This window comes from Salmo salar, chromosome ssa12, assembly GCF_905237065.1.
Source record: "Salmo salar chromosome ssa12, Ssal_v3.1, whole genome shotgun sequence".
Classification (NCBI taxonomy): domain Eukaryota; kingdom Metazoa; phylum Chordata; class Actinopteri; order Salmoniformes; family Salmonidae; genus Salmo; species Salmo salar.
Genome location: NC_059453.1, coordinates 66,446,229 through 66,467,676, shown reverse-complemented (window position 1 = coordinate 66,467,676; position 21,448 = coordinate 66,446,229). Strand labels below are relative to the sequence as shown.

The following is a 21,448-nucleotide window of genomic DNA, read 5'->3' as shown; positions in this document are numbered from 1 at the left end:
GCATCCCTAGCCGCGTCCTCAGAGCATGCGCAGACCAGCTGGCTGGTGTGTTTACAGACATATTCAATCAATCCCTATCTCAGTCTGCTTTTCCCACATGCTTCAAGAGGGCCACCACTGTTCCTGTTCCCAAGAAAGCTAAGGTAACTGAGCTAAACGACTATCGCCCCGTAGCACTCACTTCCATCATCATGAAGTGCTTTGAGAGACTAGTCAAGGATCATATTACCTCCACCCTACCTGATACCCTAGACCCACTCCAATTTGATTACAATAGGTCCACAGATGACGCAATCGCAATCACACTGCACACTGCCCAAACCCATCTGGACAAGGAGGAATACCTATGTAAGAATGCTGTTCATCGACTACAGCTCAGCCCTCTTTAATAAGCTGTATCACTGCTCTTTAATAAGCTGTATCACTGCTCTTTAATAAGCTGTATCACTGCTCTTTAATAAGCTTTACGTATCAGCCTAAAGGCCTTCGTCAGAGCTTTTGTGAGTTTTATCAAATTAGCACCCTTACGTAGCCATAGCTCCACCCACATCTGTTCAATGCATCGAATCGTGTTGGAGTCGAGGGAAAATAAGTAAGGGTTACCAAATATAACAATGTGCATTTCATAAATATTCTAAAATGTGTACATAAAACATATTAAATACGTCTGTAAAACCACAATGAGGACATCGACCCATCAAGCAAGTTTTCATAAATCATTGGGTACAACGCTGTAGCGATACGTAAAGCTTATTAAAGAGCAGTAATACAGCTTATTAAAGAGCAGTAATACAGCTTATTAAAGAGCAGTAATACAGCTTATTAAAGAGCAGTAATACAGCTTATTAAAGAGCAGTGATACAGCTTATTAAAGAGCAGTAATACAGCTTATTAAAGAGCAGTAATGCAGCTTATTAAAGAGCAGTAATACAGCTTATTAAAGAGCAGTAATACAGCGTATTAAAGAGCAGTAATACAGCGTATTAAAGAGCAGTAATACAGCTTATTAAAGAGCAGTAATACAGCTTATTAAAGAGCAGTAATACAGCTTATTAAAGAGCAGTAATACAGCTTATTAAAGAGCAGTAATACAGCTTATTAAAGAGCAGTAATACCGTTTATTAAAGAGCAGTAATACAGCTTATTAAAGAGCAGTAATACAGCTTATTAAAGAGCAGTGATACAGCTTATTAAAGAGCAGTAATACAGCTTATTAAAGAGCAGTAATACAGCTTATTAAAGAGCAGTAATACAGCTTATTAAAGAGCAGTAATACAGCTTATTAAAGAGCAGTAATACAGCTTATTAAAGAGCAGTAATACAGCTTATTAAAGAGCAGTAATACAGCTTATTAAAGAGCAGTAATACAGCTTATTAAAGAGCAGTAATACAGCTTATTAAAGAGCAGTAATACTATCAAGAGCAGTGTGCAGGTTTCTTTTTTTTCTTTTTCTTTTTTTACCTTTTTCCTACATTTGCAAACATTTCTAAAAACCTATTTTCACTTTGTCATGACGGGTTATTGTGTGTAGATTGCTGAGATGTTTTATTTTATTTAATCCATTTTAGAATAAGGCTGTAATGTAACAAAGTGTGGAAAAAGGGAAGGGGTCTGAATACACTCTGAATGCACTGTACATTTTTGTTGTAGACCCAGACAAAGTCACATGATTCAACTCATTGAGGACTTGATGATTAGTTGACAAGTGTACTTGTCCAGGGCTACAAGTTAGGGAACACTGGCCTAGGTGATATCAGGCTGAAATAGTGAGAGTCTTCTCAGCATAGGAATAAGAATCTTATGTTTCTAAACCGCCTCTGTATTTATTTGCACCACCACTCAATCCCTCTCTCTACCACACTCCACTCAATCCTCCCATTCAGTCAGTTAATGGACAAGCACTCTCTCTCTTCTGGCCTTGTGCTGTCCCCCTTCGTCCTCCCTCACGCTCCCGTATCCCGTACGTTAGCTCACATGCCCTCTCACTCTATCTCATGTTCTCCTTTTCTTTCTCTCATTTAATCAGTTTTTCAATGCTGGGTAAAGTCCTCCTTCCATCACTTCCACCTTCTCAGTGACCAATCATGTTAAACATCCCAAACTTCCACACACACACACACACACACACACACACACACACACACACACACACACACACACACACACACACACACACACACACACACACACACACACACACACACACACACACACACACACACACACACACACACACACACACACACACACACACTCACTCAAATGGGCGCTGATGTCCATAATGTCCGTAGTGCATTTGGCTCATGCTTCCTCATATCCTAATGTTACCACTGACAGGCAGCCCACAGACAGTAGATCTATTCACCAGTACCTAATCTGTTTTAAAGGGATGGCAGAGCTCCTGATGGACCTAGTGAAGCAGCCTATTCATGGCTGCTCAGCCCGGTGACGTCTCTGCTGACCGTGGAAGGGAGGTAAAGGTAGGGCAGTGATGAGAGCCCTAAAGATTCACATATTTATTGACCCTCCTGAGCCATGGAGAGTTTCAGTGGTCAGATTGTGCTGTTGTGTAAACTGTGGAGTTCTGGTAAGAGTTAAGAGGAAGGAGTGAGTGAGTAGACATTTCTAGCCCTGGCCTAGTCCCCCTATCACTTCCTAAAGCCTCCCTCTAGTTCCTCTACTTCCTTCCTCTGAATTCTCCTGTCTCTCCAAGCCTGATCTTGACTAATCCAAAACACCCTATTCTGAGCTCCAGTCCTCCTTTACCTCCCTCTTCCCTTCCCTTGACAGCCTCCCAGCCTTCCCTGGTTTCTGTTCTATCCACAATTATCCACTTCTCCTTCCACAATTATCCACTTCTCCTCCCTCCACCTCTCTCTGCCCCTAGGTCTGCTCCCTACCCCTGTTCTACCCAGCATCCCTGTAGGCCCTTACTCTAACCCCACACCATAGTCTTCCATGGACCTCTACTCTACTAACCCCACTCCACCCACCCCTCCAGCCATTCACCCCAGTCCTGACCCTGTTTTCAGCTCTCCAGTGAATCTGTGGAGGCAACAGGCTGTCCGCGGCTGACTACTGCCTCGCTACTTGATCACTTCCAAATGCGGCCTGGAATAGTCTACACTATTGATCCCACTGGGCAATGGCTTTCTAAAGGTTGTTTCCCAGCTATCACATTTGGTTTCTTGGAAGTTGTGGGAATGTACGTTTTTGGGTTCCCATTGGTTGTGGAGACGAAGATATACGTTTCCTGCCCGGTAAAAATATTATGTTTTTTAAACGTTCTTAGAACCAAAGTGAACATTTTGCTTGTTCTGGGAAGGTACATTTTTAGTTATATGGTGGTTCAGAGAATTTTATACTATGGTTCCCTGAAAGTTTTCCTGGGAGGTTTTATTAACGTTCTGAGAATGGTTGAAAATGTTCCAAAGCCAAGCAACTATCCTGCACCCCTTCCAGAATGTTGTGGGAAGGTTGTATGCAAAATAACCATAGGACAACCGCTCTCTCACCAAGCTCTAAGAAACATATGGTTCTCAGAACATTATGTGATAGCTGGGTTAGTTTTAACCCACCAAGCATTTACAGATGGCAACGTCTTTTGGTTGTCTTTTTTTGGTGCAATCTGGACCGGGCTTGATTTCAACGTCAACAAACGTCCAGTCCGGACTGGCCTATATTTGGCCCAAACATAGACATATATAATTGGTTCAGGTTTGGTCCGGTCTGGACCGGCATTGCTTTCAATGTCCACAGACGTCCGGTCTGGACCGGCCTATATTCGGTCCAAACATACAGAATACAGTACATTACAGTACAGTACACAGTACAGTAAAGAAAAGTTGAGTATAGTACACTACAGTACAATATAGTAGAGCACAGTATAGTAAAGAAAAATAAAGTATGGTGTACTGTATTGTACCCTACTTTACTTTAATGTACTCTACTGAACTAAACTGTATTGTACTCTACTCTACTGAATTAAACTCTACTGTACTGTACTCTACTGAATTAAACAATTCTGCACTGTACTCTACTGTACTGAATTAAATTACTGTCCTGTCCTGTACCGAACCATACCGTACTGTACTGTTCTCTACTATTCTCCACTGTACTAAACAGTGCAGTACAGTACTGTGATGTTCAAACTTGTGAAACATAGTCTAGAAGTCTATGATTTGTTCAGACTTGGATCTGGTCCACACCAACCAAAATGTGTACTTGTTTGGGGGCGGAGCTCATTCCAATAATACCCAGCAGGCTTTATTTTTTTTTTACAATTACATTTTGGTCATTCAGTAGACGCTCTTATCCTGAGCAACTTACAGTACAGTCAGTGCATTCAATTAATGTATCACAGTCATAGCATGAAAATAAATATGTAACCATTACAGAGAATGTTATTGTAGTTGAAGTGGTCTGTTGATTTAGTCTGTGGACTTGACTACTTTGAACATCATCGCTGTCAGTTTTAAAGCTTTTGAAAAAACTAACTTAAGTGCATGGGACAAATGGGAGCAATAATAAATATTCTGTTGCAATATTTAGTTGGCTCCTCTTACCTGTATTAAGAGGCTTGAAAAATGATTATGATATCATTTTTACTTAATTGAGAATGTATTTGCAATTTGGCCATAGAATAAATGACCAAAAAAGAAGTATTTTCAACTTTCATCCAACACCTAAAATTCACCTGAGTTCAACATCCGTAAAATACATACAGTACCAGTCAAAAGTTTGGACACAGCTACTCATTCAAGGGTTTTTCTTTATTTTTACTATTTTCTACATTGTAGAATAATAGTAAAGACACCAAAATCATGAAATAACACATGGAGTAATGTAGTAACCAAACAAGTGTTAAACAAATCTAAATATATTTGAGATTTGAGATTTTTGAAAGTAGCCACCCCTTTGCCTTGATGACAGCTTTGCACACTCCTACTGATTCCATATGTGTTATTTCATAGTTTTGATGTCTTCACTATTATTCTACAATGTAGAAAATAGTCAAAATAAAGAAAAACCCTTGAATGAGTAGGTGTGTCCAAACTTTTGACTGGTACTTTATTTTCGACATCTGGAGAATACGTATTTTTGACATCTGGAAAGGATGTTTTTTCAGCTTTCATTCAGCACCTAAAATGTCATTTTGCCTACTGGGAAGGTGGTCGACAGGTTTCTCCTGTTTAGAGATAGAGGGAGAGAGTGTGTATTTGTGTGTGTTTGTGTGCATGTGTACAATGATTGAGAAGGCAAATTTGTTCTTGGAAGTTAAGGTTTGGGTGAAGTCGAGCCAAATACACTGAATATACTGTACAGCATTCCCAGACTGTATTTGTGGGAGAAATTGTTTTGTTTGATAAACATTAGAATTCTCCTCTGGTTTGGTTGATGACTCTAGCATTGCTTATGTGATCTGTTTGAATGTTCATGCTCTAATTTCCTATTCTTTTGTTGCGTTAATCAATAAGCGGTTGCCCAGTTTACATGAGGAGAGACTTGTTGTTTCTGACTTTACTATGGTCCATTCTCCTTCGCTTCCTCTGTGGGTCAGGATTCTCTCTTTCTTTCTCTCTCTCTCTCCCCTCTTTCCCTCCCTCCTGATTAAATATTAATGGGGGTTTCAAAGGGAGTTCTTTCAGCCTCAGTGCCAGTGCTTGACTAACAGGGACATGAGTGGTCTGACAGCTGTAGTCTCTCTCTCTGTTCTCTCAACCAACACAGAATCAGTCTTTGAGTACAGAGAGCTCTAACAAAGGACTGCAGTGTCCACTGTCTGCTCAATGTGTGTGTGTGTGTGTGTGTGTGTGTGTGTGTGTGTGTGTGTGTGTGTGTGTGTGTGTGTGTGTGTGTGTGTGTGTGTGTGTGTGTGTGTGTGTGTGTGTGTGTGTGTGTGTGTGTGTGTGTGTGTGTGTGTGTGTGTGTGTGTGTGTGTGTGTGTGTGTGTGTGATCCTTACCAGACTGTGTGTGTCCCTGTTCTGCAGCAGGTCAGATAGGTAGCTGTGGCAGAGGGTGTGTGCTGGAGAGTACACTGCTGGACTCACCAGACCATCGTTCCACCCCTGCACATCACACAACATACACAATATAACACACACAAACACATTTAACATATTCTGGTTACTTCGGCATGCATATTGTCATTGGTAGAGCCAGGAGTTTGTCCTGAACAGGTGATGTAACTAAAACCATACACTGCAGTATTATAGAAACCCCATGTGGATTCCCAGGCTATATTTTGTATTTGTACTTATTATGGATCCCCATGAGCCAAGGCAGCAGCTACTCTTCCTGGGGTCCAGCAAAATGAAGGCAATTATACTATAGTAGAGAGTGAAGCCTCACCAGGTCTCCATCAGTGCAGGGGAGGATAGTGTAGTTCTCCCCCTGCTCCAGAGGCCTTCCTGGGGCCTGGCCGAGAGGTAGATGGGTAGAGGGTTGCTTCCCATCCAGCCTGTGGACCTGCCTGACCCCCTTCCCTCCCCCTCCTCCCACACTCAGCTTGCAGACGGGCATGGTGAGCCATTTCTTCAGGGCACTGACAGAGTGCCGCGATCCCCCTGGGGAGGAGGGAGAGCAGGGTCTGGAGCTGCCCGAGGCCTGGGGGGCTATGGAGCCAACGGAGGGGGTAATGCTGCCCTCACTGCCCGCCACCGAGTATGACTCTACAGAGGAGAGAGAGAGAGAGAGAGATATGTTTTGGTTATTCAGTCATTGAGGTTATTGAGTCCGACAAAAATGATGGATGACTCCCACTTGGACTTGATTTTAAGTGCAGGTTTTCCTGTTGGTTATTTCCTTTGAATACCTTGGAATTATAGACTAATGTAATAACATTACTCTTTCCCCCTGTAGTACTAACTTCAGCAACCAGGCCCTTTAACAAATGCTTTCTAACCCACACAGAGCACTCTGGTGGATATTGCCTTTCCACCTCACAAAAATGTCCTTCAATTTCCTGTTTTAAGCCGATAAAGTATTTCTACCAATGCAGCACAGGGAGTCACATGCTGGGACGAAATAAACCACATTCTGTGACCGTGTGGAAGTGACAGGTGGAAACCCACTCCACAGAGTAAGGAAACAAACTAAAAGAACAAGATACTTCAGAGATGTATTTGGACACTGTTTATCTACAGCAGCGCTATCTGTTTGTTTGCTGTGTACTTCCTACAGCACATTGGAAGGCAGTGGATGAAGAGAAGGGTACTGCTTTGAGGCGGGCTTAGATAATAGTCAACGAGAGGGGTGGGCCGTGGGGAGTAGGAGGTGTTCTAAATTAAGCTATGGAGAGAACTGTTGATTAGACATCCAAAATTAGTTCATACATGACAGCCATCGAGTCAGCCTGCCGATGTGATGTCATCACTTAGAGTGAAAAGGAATGTCTGCAACTCTGGTATGCTGCGTTGGTGATTTAATCAGACACACAAAATACAACATTTCCATCCGAGTTGGATCTTCGTTAGGTCATCATGATCCAACTCAGATGGAAACGTTGTCTTTTTTGTGTGTCTGATTACATCACCTTGGGAGCATACCAGAGTTGCGGATACATTTGATACGTTCTTCTGAGCTGCACCCAATAAGTCGGATGTGCATATTTCTTATTATTTCTTTTTTATCACTGAGAGAGAGACAGGAAGAGGAGGAACAGGAGATTTACCAGGATTTATTGCCCCAAAATAAATAAATAACTGCGAGAAACCGTAAATTATAATAAATTATTCATGTGAACAGTTGGCTTGGAATGTAACTGTTAAATGATATGCAATCTAAATCTGTCTTTTCTACGGCCTCTGCATGATGAATCATCAACGCTCAGGGTGGGGACAGACAGGGCATCTCAGTATGGAACGCAGTTCACAACACATGTAGTGTCACGCCCTGACCATAGAGAGCCTTTTTATTCTCTATTTTGGTTAGGTCGGGGTGTGAATAGGGGGGGTGTTTCTATCTAGGTGTTTTATTTCTATGTTGGCCTGGTATGGTTCGCAATCAGAGGCTGCTGTTTATCGTTGTCTCTGATTGGGGATCATATTTAGGCAGCCATTTCCCCACTGTGTTTTGTGGGATCTTGTTTATGTGTAGTTGCCTGTGAGCACTCCATAGCTTCACATGTTCGTTTATTCTTTATTGTTTTTTGTGTCGTTGACTTAATAAAAATATGTTGAACAGATATCACACTGCGCTTTGATCCGAATGCTCCGACGACGATCTTGACAGAAGATCAGAAATCCCAAAAGACAGCCCAAGTTTTTTTTTTGGGGGGGGGCACACGGGGTGGTCGGCGGAGCCGAGGAGTGAGCCAGAGCCAGTCTGGGAGAAGAGGGAGAAACTGGAGGAGAGTGAAAGGAGAGAGTCAGAGACCGTCCCGTCAGTGAGCTGATGGAGAAATTGGAAGAGAGAGAAATGAGAGAGTTGTTGTGTTGGTGTATGAGGCACGACATTTGCCCTAAGGAGCGTGTTATATGTTTGATGCCACCTGAGTCAGCCGGCCCCACGCATCAGGCCTCCAGTGCGCCTCCCCAGTCCGGCACGTCCTGTGCCTGCTCCCCACAATTACCCTGAAGAGCGTGTCACCAGTCCGGTGCAACCTGTACCGGCCCCACGCATCAGGCCCCCAGTGCGCCTCCCCAGTCCGGTACGTCCTGTGCCTGCTCCTCGCACTCGCCCTGAAGTGCGTTTCACCAGTCCAGAGCCTCCGGCGACGGTCCCCGGTCCAGAGCCTCCGGCGACGGTCCCCGGTCCAGAGCCTCCGGCGATGGTCCCCGGTCCAGAGCTTCCGTGACGGTCCACGGTCCAGAGCTTCCGGCGACGGTCCACGGTCCAGAGCTTCCGGCGACGGTCCAGAGCTTCCGGCGACGTTCCCCAGTCCAGAGCTTCCGGCGACGGTCCCCAGTCCAGAGCTTCCAGCGACGGTCCCCAGTCCGGAACCTCCTGCGACGGTCCACAGTCCGGAACCTCCTCAGACCGTCCAGAGTCCGGAACTCCCTACGACGGTCCCCAGTCCGGAACCTCCTGCGACGGTCCACAGTCCGGAACCTCCTCAGACCGTCCACAGTCCGGAACTCCCTACGACGGTCCACAGTCCGGAACCTCCTGCGACGGTCCACAGTTCGTAACCTCCTGCGACGGTCAACAGTCCGGAACCTCCTGTGGTGGTCCACAGTCCGGAACCTCCTGCGACGGTCAACGTTCCGGAACCTCCAGCGGGGGTCAACGGTCCGGAGCTTCCAGGCAAGGCGTCCAGTCCTGCTCCAGGGCAGGAGCCTCCCTCTGCGCCAGTGCCCAGTCCAGGCACGGTGTCCAGTCCAGCTCCAAGGCCAGAGCCTTCCTCTGCGCCGGTGCCCAGTCCAGGAACGGCATCCAGTCCCGCTCCATGGCAGGAGCCTTCCTCTGTGCCGATGCCCAGTCCAGGCACGGCGTCCAACCCAGCTCCATGGCCGGGGCCCTCCTCTGCGCCGATGCCCAGTACGGGCACGACGTTCTACCCGGCTCCATGGCCGGACCCGTGGTCTGGGCGGGGGCAAAGACCTGCACCGGAGCCGCCAGCGACACTAGTCACCCCCCCACCCTCCCCAGTTGGTTTCAGGTTTTGTGTAGTTGCCTGTGAACACTCCATAGCTTCATGTGTTCGTTTATTCTTTCTTTTTCTTGTGCGGGTGACTTAATAAAACTTTTTTTCTCGTGACAGGTTGGCCTGCATTTGCTGCAGCATAGTCTATGCTACAGTAATATAAAGACTGAATACACGTCTAATTTACCCAGCTCCATCTGGCTTTAGGGGGTCACCTTATTTTTTAATTGTAAAGATTTGACTCTTTTTATGCAGCTGCAGAGTTTTAAAACAACCTGTCACTCAAATATCGTTGCTTTAAATAAGTGCACGAGCGAGCACTCTCTGCTAGTCTTTCTCTCTCTTTCCATCAACTCCATTCAAATTGCATCCAAATAGATAATCCTGTTCTAGATTGATATATAGTCCTATATATAGATGTCCTAGTGTAATGCGGGTCGTATAAAGGGGACCAAGGCGCAGCATGTAGAGCGCTCATATTTACTTTTAATGAATACACTTTAACAAAACAACAAAACGACCGACAACAGTTCCGTCAGGTGAAAAAAACAACTACCCACAAAAACCCAGGAAGAAAAACCCCTACTTAAATATGATCTCCAATCAGAGGCAACGAGGACCAGCTGCCTCCAATTGGAGATCAACCCAAAAAACAACAACATAGAAATAGAAAACCTAGAACTCAAACATAGAAATAGAAAACATAGAAAAACACAAAACACCCCCTGTCACGCCCTGATCTACTCTACTATAGAAAATGACATCTTACTAGGGTCAGGACGTGACACCTAGCCTACCTCATTCAGGTAATAAATTAAATACAGTATTGGCCTTATATTTAGCTAATTCATGATGGGTTATGCATAATAAGCTTCTAACTTACAGCCTCTGTCTCTTGTGCAATATGCACAGTCCTTTGCTCCGCTGGCCTCTCTCCTTAAAAAACGCTCCTTAGCTCTTGGAGTCCCATGCAGGAAAAGCTAGACTAGAATAGCTGGCTGGACATTTTTTTTTTTGCATTTGTTATACCAATAGACTATTCAAAGAGGTACACAAGCTCTTGTTTGCTGAATGTTAAATACAGCAGTGTCACGTCCTGACCGGTAGAGGGTGTAGTTGGGTCAGGACGTGGCAGAAGAGAAGTGTGTAGGTTGGTTTGTTTCGTTTATTTTGGCCGTGTGGCTTCCAATCAGGCACAGCTGTAGAGGGTTGTTGCTGATTGGGAGTCACACATAAGTAGCCTACTTTTCCTTTGGGGTTTGTGGGTAATTGTTCTTGTTACTGTGATAAACGTGACAGGACTGTTTTGGTTGTCTGTTTATTGTTTTGTATTGTATTGTATAGTGTCCGTTTGATCATTAAATATACGATGAACACTAACTCCGCTGCATTTTGGTCCACTCTCTCTAAAGACAGCCGTTACAAGCAGCCAATACAACTCACAGGTAGTTTGAAAGAAGAGTGAATACACGATGGCGGTAGGCTATAGCAGTTATTTATTCAGACCCTTAACCATTCAATCTTCTTGAAGAGAAGTAAAAGACTGCTGCATCTAATTATAGTTCTATATTATTCAAGGATGTCATTGGAATGATGAAGATAAGGACAATGAAACATATTTCATTTAACTGTTGAAAGCGAGGAAGGAATGAAGCAACAATAGAGAGAGAAAGAGAAGGTAAGTTAATAACATTAGAGGAAATATTATGAAAGGCATATATACAGTACTTAAGCCTACCAATTATACAAATAGGCCCTATTATTTTTAAAAATGTAAATCAAATTCGCTACCCTATACTTGTAACTTTGTAGGCCACATGTGCTGCACCAGAATCACATGTTCTCTCCCTGCTTTATCATGGTTTGAATGATGTCCATAATTCCAGTCCATATAATGCACTATAATACAATACAGTACAGTAACACAGTCCACACTCAAAAATCTTAGCCTTCTGCAGCTAGTTTCATGTATTTCCACAAGAGAGCATATAGCTAGCTGCATCTATGGGCTTTTATGTTGTGCATAATGTGCAGTAGCCTTTTTCATATATGTATTGGATAACGGCACAGTCATTTGGGCTTTTTTGGGCTTGGGATCATTAAATGTCTTTAATGTAGGGCTCATAAAATGTATTTCATGTATGGCTCCTCAGGCTCAGGTAGCATTAGGTTAGCTTTTTCGACCAAATCTCAAATTAAATCCAGACAGGCCTATTTCTATGCTTTATAATGCTTTTGAATGACACTTCTGGTTTTGGCAGGAAATACTGGGTTACCCGGGAGAAAAGTGATTTATTCTCGGGATGGAACATTTGCAAAATACTGGGAAAATATTCAACCCTAGCGTGGAAGGAGTCCACAGGGGGAAAGGGGGAAACATACTGGAGGTGGTTTATGTTTAGACATACTGTATATGCCCTCAAAGAGAGTATGGTTACCATGCTGCAATGAGCCCAGCCCACCTCGTCCTCTCTCTCAGTGGGGTAAGGAGTTGATGTTTACAGAATGGTGTATACTGGCTGACCCCAATGTATATTTGGATTCCAGTGAGACATTGCAATGACAGTAAAAATGAGGAAAGGAAGGGGTATGAAGGGGGGAAAAGAGAGAAAGAGTGAGAGAAATTCAGAGGCAGGAGATGGTGCGATGAGCACACAGTAAAACAGTTTGAGAGGACAGAAGAAGACAAGATGGAAGAGTCTGGTTCTCTTGGAAGAAGAATGAGGCCTTGAAAAAGCACACAGTCAGCAAGAGCAGACTGACCGAGACACTGTCTGTCTGTTCTGTAGTGATGAAAAAGAAGCTGATGTACTGTAAATCACGACAGCCAAAACCAGCCATAATCACACACTCGGTCCTACCCATAATATCCTGTCCTCCTAGCCTAGCATTAGTGGGCTAATAGAAGTGTTGTCACACACTCACGCCACAGAATGAATTCCGCTCACTAAGCCTCTAGACTAGGGGAAACAGTATGATCTCACACACACTGCTCTGATTAGGCAGTCCCAACAATAACGTTTGATTCTGTTCTGCTGATCTTAGCGAAGGCTTAAGCTCTTTGTGGCTTTTTGCTGTCACTTTGGCTACCTCCCAGAATCTAACTATGTCCTGTCAGCATATTGATGTAAGCTGTAATCATAATAACAGGGCCTCAGGGGCCCAGAGAAAAGCTGAGACTCAGAACTCTACACTAAACGTCTGACGCAACCCTTTTTTAGGAGACTGTGCTGCCGGTAACACCATTAATAACGTGGCAATTTTTTTGGCCCTGTTCTCTTTGCTGGAAAATGGCCGTACTGTTCTGCTAAATGTGGGTTTTGAGTTTATTTATCTACATAAATTTATGTCTGTTAAAATTGGTTGCACCTACGTCAACTTTCCCCCTCTTTATATTAAACAGTTGCTGCTTTACACGTCATACTTTTACAGGTCAAGTAAGACGGACCGAAGATCAATCCGTTAAATAACGACACATTTCCCAGGAAAGCGCAGCCATTCATTTTAAACCCAGAACTCAGATGGGCCACTGTAATTATAGTAATGTATCATCTAGCACTTGCTGCCGTGCTGCTGTGAACAACACAAACTCATTTCTATAATGGGCTGATGGATGGGAGGGAGGATTAAAGAGAGGAGGAGTGGGAAATTATATTAATTCAGTTTGATCTGTCCTAGCCCCACACTGAACCTTTGAGTCGCCAAATAGTATGCGAGACCAGTGATGACACAGAGCGTCAGTGAATAGGAAAATTGGTGGTAAATGCAAGAATGTGGCCCATATGTCATATCCACATGGGAGGCTCAGTGGAGAGAGTCGAGTGAGAAGGAAAGCTGTGACAGGAGCAGAGAAGTGCCAGTGGATGGAACACTCTGAACCACTGAAACCTGTCCGGTCCCCCGGACAGAGAGAGAGAGAGAGAGAGACAGAGAGCGCGAGAGAGAGAGAGAGCGAGAGAGAGAGAGAGAGAGAGAGAGAGAGACACACACACACGACTGCTGACGACACAACAGTGGCGGGCCTGATCACCGACAACGACGTGACAGCCTATAGGGAGGAGGTCGGAGACCTGGCTGGGTGCTGCCAGAATAACAACCTATCCCTCAACGTAACCAAGACTAAGGAGATGATTGTGGACTACAGGAAAAGGAGCACCGAACACGTCCCCATTCTCATTGACGGGGCTGTAGTGGAGCAGGTTGAGAGCTTCAAATTCCTTGGTGTCCACATCAACAACATATTACAATGGTCCAAACACACCAAGACAGTCGTGAAGAGGGCACGAAACTAAACTAAAAGGGCATGGGTCCTGAGATCCTCAAAAGGTACTACAGCTGCAACATCGAGAGCATCCTGACCGGTTGCATCACTGTCTGGTACGGCAATTGCTCGGCCTCCGACCGCAAGGCACTTCAGAGTGTAGTGTGTACGGCCCAGTACATCACTGGGGCAAAGCTGCCTGCCATCCAGGACCTCTACACCAGGCGGTGTCAGAGGAAGGCCCTGAAAATTGTCAAAGACTCCAGCCACCCCAGTCATAGACTGTTCTCTCTACTGCCGCATGGCAAGCGGTACCGGAGTGCCAAGTCTAGGACAAAAAGGCTTCTGAGCAGTTTTTACCTCCAAGCCATAAGACCCCCCCCCTGCTACTCTCTGTTTATCTTATATGCATAGTCACTTTAACTATACATTCATGGCTTCCTGTTAAAACCTGTTAGGGCTAGGGGGCAGTATTTGCACGGCCGGATAAAAAAAACGTACCCGATTTAATCTGGTTACTACTCCTGCCCAGTAACTAGAATATGCATATAATTGTTTGATTTGGATAGAAAACATCCTAAAGTTTCTAAAACTGTTTGAATGGTGTCTGTGAGTATAACAGAACTCATATGGCAGTCAAAACTCTGAGACAAATCCTGACAGGTAACTGAAATCTGATGTGTGGATATCACTTCAAACATTTGCCATTGAAACACACAGGGGCTTGTGAATCATTTAGCACTTCCTATGGCTTCCACTAGATGTCCCCAGTCTTTACAAAGTGGTTTGAGTCTCCTATGGTAGTAACTGACCCAAAGAGAGGCTGTGGCACTTGGTCACAGGGGATGGGCCATTACCATTGTGACGTCGGCGCCCATGACTACTCTCCCTTTTCGAAACATTTTGAAAAACAATGCAACCGTCCCAATGGAATATTATTGAAGCCCTGGTTGAAAAAGCCCCTAAAGATTTATGTTATACAACGTTTGACATGTTTGAACGAACTTAAATATATATTTTTTTGCTCATTCCTGACGACAAGTCAGACGCACACGGTACATTTTCACTAGCCTTCGGAGCGCGCTAACACTATTGGGACATATATTATTAACTTTTTTGAACAAAACTACATTTGTTATGGACCTGGGATGCCTAGAAGTGCCTTCTGATAAAGATAATCAAAGGTAAGGTATTATTTACAATAGTATTTTTAATGGTTGATCGTTCCAAGTTGGCTCCAACATGTATAGCCTAGACTTTTTTTCTGGGCATACCACGTCGTTTATTGCAAAGTGTGATTTCCCAGTAAAGTTATTTTTAAATCTGGCAAACCGATGGCATTCAAGACATGTTAATCTATAAGTCTTTGAATGACAATATTACATTTTAACAATGTTTTTGAATAGTAATTTTGTAAATTGTAGCGCTAATAAACCGGAAGCATTTGAGGGAAAAGATTTTCTGAACGTCATGTGCCGATGTAAAATGCTGTTTTTATATATAAATATGAACTTTATCGAACGAAAAATGCATGTATTGTGTAACATGATGTCCTAGGAGTGTCATCTGATGAAGGTTGTCAAAGGTTAGTGCTGCATTTAGCTGTGTTTTGGGTATTTGTGATGCATGCTAGTTGCTTTGAAAATGGCTGTGTGATTATTTCTGGCTGGGTACTCTGCTGACATAATCTAATGTTTTGCTTTTGCTGTAAAGCCTTTTTGAAATCGGACAACGTGGTTCGATTCAGGAGAGGTGTATCTATAAAACGGTGTAAAATAGTCACATGTTTGAGAAATTGAAGTTATAGCATTTAAGAGGTTTTGCATTTAGCGCGACGCGATTCCACTGGCTGTTGATTAGGGTGGAACGCAAGCGTCCCACTGGCCCAGACAGGTTTTAAGGCAAGGGCTGATTTCAAGGTTTTACTGCTAACCTACAAAGCATTACATGGGCTTGCTCCTACCTATCTTTCCGATTTGGTCCTGCCGTACATACCTACACGTATGCTATGGTCACAAGACGCAGGCCTCCTAATTGTCCCTAGAATTTCTAAGCAAACAGCTGGAGGCAGGGCTTTCTCCTATAGAGCTCAATTTTTATGGAATGGTCTGCCTACCCATGTGAGAGATGCAGACTCGGTCTCAACCTTTAAGTCTTTAATGAAGACTCATCTCTTCAGTGGGTCCTATGATTGAGTGTAGTCTGGCCCAGGAGTGTGAAGGTGAACGGAAAGGCTCTGGAGCAACGAACCGCCCTTGCAGTCTCTGCCTGGCCGGTTCCCCTCTCTCCACTGGGATTCTCTGCCTCTAACCCTATTACTGGGGCTGAGTCACTGGCTTATTGGTGTTCTTCCATGCCGTCCCTAGGAGGGGTGCGTCACTTGAGTGGGTTGAGTCACTGACGTGGTCTTCCTGTTTGGGTTGGTGCCCCCCCTTGGGTTGTGCCGTGGCGGAGATCTTTGTGGGCTATACTCGGCCTTGTCTCAGGATGGTAAGTTGGTGTTTGAAGATATCCCTCCAGTGGTGTGGGGGCTGTGCTTTGGCAAAGTGGGTGGGGTTATATCCTTCCTGTTTGGCCCTGTCCGGGAGTATCGTCGGATGGGGCCACGTGTCTCCTGACCCCTCCTGTCTCAGCCTCCAGTATTTATGCTGCAGTAGTTTATGTGTCGGGGGGCTAGGGTTAGTCTGTTATATCTGGAGTATTTCTCCTGTCTTAACCGGTGTCCTGTGTAAATTTAAGTAAGCTCTCTCTAATTCTCTCTTTCTCTCTTTCTTTCTTTCTCTCTCTTGGAGGACCTGAGCCCTAGGACCATGCCTCAGGACTACCTGACATGATGACTCCTTGCTGTCCCCAGTCCACCTGGCCGTGCTGCTGCTCCAGTTTCAACTGTTCTGCCTGCGGCTATGGAACCCTGACCTGTTCACCGGACGTGCTACCTGTCCCAGACCTGCTGTTTTCAACTCTCTAGAGACAGCAGGAGCGGTAGAGATACTCTCAATGATCGGCTATGAAAACTGACATTTACTGACATTTACTGACAACTGACATTTACTTTTGAGGTGCTGACTTGTTGCACCCTCGACAACTGTGATTATTATTATTTGACCATGCTGGTCATTTATAAACATTTGAACATCTTGGCCATGTTCTGTTATAATCTCCACCCGGCACAGCCAGAAGAGGACTGGCCACCCCTCATAACCTGGTTCCTCTCTAGGTTTCTTCCTAGGTTTTGGCCTTTCTAGGGAGTTTTTCCTAGCCACCGTGCTTCTACACCTGCATTGCTTGCTTCTACACCTGCATTGCACTTTGAGATATCAGCTGATGTAAGAAGGGCTATATAAATACATTTGATTTGATGTACATACTACCTCAATTGTCCCCACCAACCAGTGCTCCCGCACATTGGCTAACCGGGCTATCTGCATTGTGTCCCACCACCCGCCAACCCCTCTTTTTACGCTACTGCTACTCTCTGTTCATCATATATGCATAGTCACTTTAACCATATCTACATGCACATACTACCTCAATAAGCCTGACTAACCGGTGTCTGTATATAGCCTTGCTACTCTTATTTTCAAATGTCTTTTTACTGTTTTATTTCTTAACGTACCTACACACACACACACACTCACACACACACACACACACACACACACACACACACACACACACACACACACACACACACACACACACACACACACACACACACACACACACACACACACACACACACACACACCCTCTCCACTGAAAGGAAAAGGCTGATTACGTAAAGTAAGCATCTCAAACAAACACCATGATCCCAGTTGCTTGCTTCACCCAGGACTTGCACGTCACCACCAGCTCTAAGCACCGCTAAAAGCCACCGCTTCTGAGAAAGCCGCTTCACAAATGAAACACTTACCAGAGTGTACCTAGCGCACTGTACCTACAGTATCTAACGTTACTGTAAAGACGTTCCTGCTTTTAGTTGACTCATGTGACCAGATGGGAAAGGGAATAAACAGCATCATATCTAAATTCCATTATGCCCTTAGGAGGCCAGATGGCTGTTTGTTCAGAGTGCTGGGGAGACGTGCCCCTTGCTCAGGGTGGTGTGTGTGTTCATGCGCTCAACGTACAGTGTGTCATGGAGTCACCTGGAGAGGTGGGGAGTGGAAGGGAGAGGAGGGAGGATGATTTCCAGTTTGCTTAGCTCTCTGGCTGCTGGGGTGTGTGTTTGTTTATCAGTGGGTCTGTTTTCCCACTAGGCTAGCCTACTGCTGGTCTCCAGGATCTGTCGGATAGGGTAGGGTATGTGGTGAACACACACACAGCCTGACTGTCAAATCAAATCAAAGTTTATTTGTCACGTGCGCAGAATACAACAGGTGTAGACCTTACAGTGAAATGCTTACTTACAGGCTCTAACCAATAGTGTGAAAAAAAGGTATATGTGTATGTGTGTGTGTGTGTGTGTGTGTGTGTGTGTGTGTGTGTGTGTGTGTGTGTGTGTGTGTGTGTGTGTGTGTGTGTGTGTGTGTGTGTGTGTGTGTTTGAATGGTGGAATGTTTTAGTACTCTACTCCAGGTGACAACAGAGGGTTGTTAAATCCACCTTGAGACACCTATCCAATACGTTCATCTATACATTCATATGAAGTATGCCACTGCCAACTCCAGCGCATTGCATCAAATGATTGCTCTTTAATATTATATATGTGGTGTCTTAAAGAATATATGCGGTTGTCATGGTGTTCTTCGGCTTGCAAGCCTCCCCCTTTTTCCTCCAAACATAACAATGGTCATTACGACCAAACAGTTCTATTTTTGTTTCATCAGACCAGAGGATATTTCTCCAAAAAGTACAATCTTTGTCCCCATGTGCAGTTGCAAACCGTAGTCTGGCTTTAATATGGCGGTTTTGGAGCAGTGGCTTCATCCTTGCTGAGCGGCCTTTCGGGTTATGTCAATATAGGACTTGTTTTACTGTGGATATAGATAGTTTTGTACCTGTTTCCTCCAGCATCTTCACAAGGTCCTTTGCTGTTGTTCTGGGATTGATTTGAACTTTTCGCACCAAAGTACTCTCATCTCTACGTGGTACGTGGTACCTTCAGATGTTTGGAAATTGCTCCCAAGGATGAACCAGACTTGTAGAGGTCTCCAATTTTTTTCTGAAGTCTTGGCTGATTTCTTTTGATTTTCCCATGATGTCAAGCAAAGAGGCACTGAGTTTGAAGGTTGCCAATGAAAAACATCCACAATTGACGCAAATTATGTAAATTAGTCTATCAGAAGCTTCTAAAGCTATGACATCATTTTCTGGAATTTTCCAAGCTGTTTAAAGGTACAGTCAATTTAGTGTATGTAAACTTCTGACCCACTGAAATTGTAATACAGTGAATTATAAGTGAAATCATCTGTCTGTAAACAATTGTTGGAAAGATTATTTGTCTCATGCACAAAGTAGATGTCCTAACCGACTTGCCAAAACTATAATTTGTTAACAAGAAATTTGTGGAGTGGTTGAAAAGCGAGTTTTAATATTTCCAACCTAAGTGTATGTAAACTTCTGACTTCAACTGTACACGTGTAAGGTGACTAGGCATCAGGATATATGGTAAACAGTACTGAAGCAGCAGCGGAAATTATGATTGTTTGTGCATGTGTGGAGAGTCAGTATAAATGTGTGTGCATGTTATGAGTGTGTTGGAGTGTCAGTGTGAGTGAGTGTGTAGAGTCCTGGGAGTGTGCATAGAGACAGTGAACAGTTTATTGCTTGGGTGGCTGGAGTCTTTAACAATTTTCCAGGCCTTCCGTTCACACCGCCTGATATAGAGGTCCTGGATGGCAGGGACCTCTGCCCCAGTGATGTACTGGGCTGTCCGCACCAATCTCTGTAGCACCATGCGGCAGTACTGTTAACATACCATGACCGTGCGCGTGCAAGTGGACCATTTTAAGTCCTTAGTGATTTGGACACTGAAGACCTTGAAGCTCTCGACCCGCTGCACTGCAGCCCCGTCAATGTGGATGGGGGCGTGCTAGCCCCCCCATTTCCTGTAGTCCACAATCAGCTCCTTGGTCTTACTGACGTTGAGAGAGATGTTGTTGTCCAGGCACCACCCTGCCAGGTCACTGACCTCCTCCCTGTAGGCTGTCTCATTGTCACCGGTGATCAGGACTACACCGTTGTGTCATCAGCAAACTTGACGATGGTGTTGGAGTTGTGCGTGGCCATGCAGTCGTGGGTAAATAGGGAGTACAGGAAGGGACTAAGCACACACCCGTGTGGAGCCGCCGTGTTGAGGATCAGCGTAGCGGAGGTGATGTTGCTTACCATCACCATCTGGGAACGGCCCGACTGTAAGCCCAGGATCCAGTTGCAGAGGGAGGGGTCTAGTCACAGGGTCCTAAGCTTGGTGCTGATCTTGGAGGGGACAATGGTGTTGAACGCTGAGCTGTAGTCAGTGAACAGTATTTTCACATAGGTATTCCTCTTATCTAGGTGGGTGAGGTCAGTGTGGAGTGCAATTGAGATTGCATCATCTAAGGATCTGTTGGGGCGGTATGCAAATTGGACTTGGTCTAGGGTGTCTGGGATGATGGTGGTGATGTGTACCATAACCTTCCTTTTAAAGCACCTCATGATTACAGATGTGAGTGCTACAGGGCGTTAGTCATTGTGGCATGAAGCTTTAGAGTTCTTAGGAACAGGAATGATGGTAGTCAGACTGGGACAAAGAGAGGTTGAACATTTCTGTGAATATGCCTGCCAGCTGATCTGTGCATGTTCTGAGAACGCTCACTGGAATATCGTCTGGCCCGAGGCCTTGCGAATATTGACCTGATTAAAGACCTTACTCACATCGGCCTCGGAGAGTGAGATCACCCTGTCCTCTGGGTCGGTGTGGCCCGCAAGCACGGTACGTGTTGTTATTGTCAAAGCGTGTATAAAATGCATTGAGTTCATCTGGAATAGAGACATCGTTGGGCAGATCACGGATGTGTCTTCCTCTGCAATTCGTAATAGACTGTAACCCTTGCCACATGCAACGGGCATAAGAGTGTGTGGTGTGTGATTCTACTTTATTCCTATATTGTTCTTTTGCTCATTTTATGACTATGCTGAGGACTACTTGTACTTGTTCCTGTCCTCGGCCGTAGCTTCAGGGTTGTCTGCGATAGCCTTGTGTGTGGTAGCCCTGTCCTTTAGTTTAGTGCCATTTTTTTTATTAATCCAGAGCTTTTGATTGGGGAAGCAGAGAACCTTCACTGTGGGGACAATATCAGCAATGCATTTCCTTATGAAGCCGGTGTCGGAGGTGGTTAGCTCGTCTATGTTATCGGTGGAGTCTCGGAACATAATCTCCCCTAGCAAAGCAGTCGTGTAGCATAATCTCTGATTATGATGAACATTTATCAACAGAGTGAGACACAGGTACTGCTTCTGCTTGTTTGAAAATAAGGGAGAGCCGCACACTCTAGGAGCTCAGATGCAAAAATGTTATATCCAACGTTTCGACAGCCAAGCTGTCTTCATCAGGGTATCAAGCTGTCTTCATTCTGCTTGTTAACAGGAAGCAGGAGTATGGACTCATGATCTGAT

The 21,448-nt window shown here is 44.6% G+C and overlaps 1 protein-coding gene across 1 annotated transcript in view; it reads right to left on the bottom strand.

Moving 5' to 3' along the window:
• Positions 1-21,448, bottom strand: part of LOC106565529 (rho guanine nucleotide exchange factor 25) — a 60,691-nt gene that overhangs the window by 20,962 nt on the left and 18,281 nt on the right. The window contains exons 2-3 of the mRNA XM_014132766.2: positions 6,354-6,673; positions 5,966-6,070 (exon numbers count right to left, since the gene is read on the bottom strand). Coding sequence (XP_013988241.1) covers positions 5,966-6,070; positions 6,354-6,673 — 425 coding nt within the window. The remainder of the gene's footprint in view (positions 1-5,965; positions 6,071-6,353; positions 6,674-21,448) is intronic.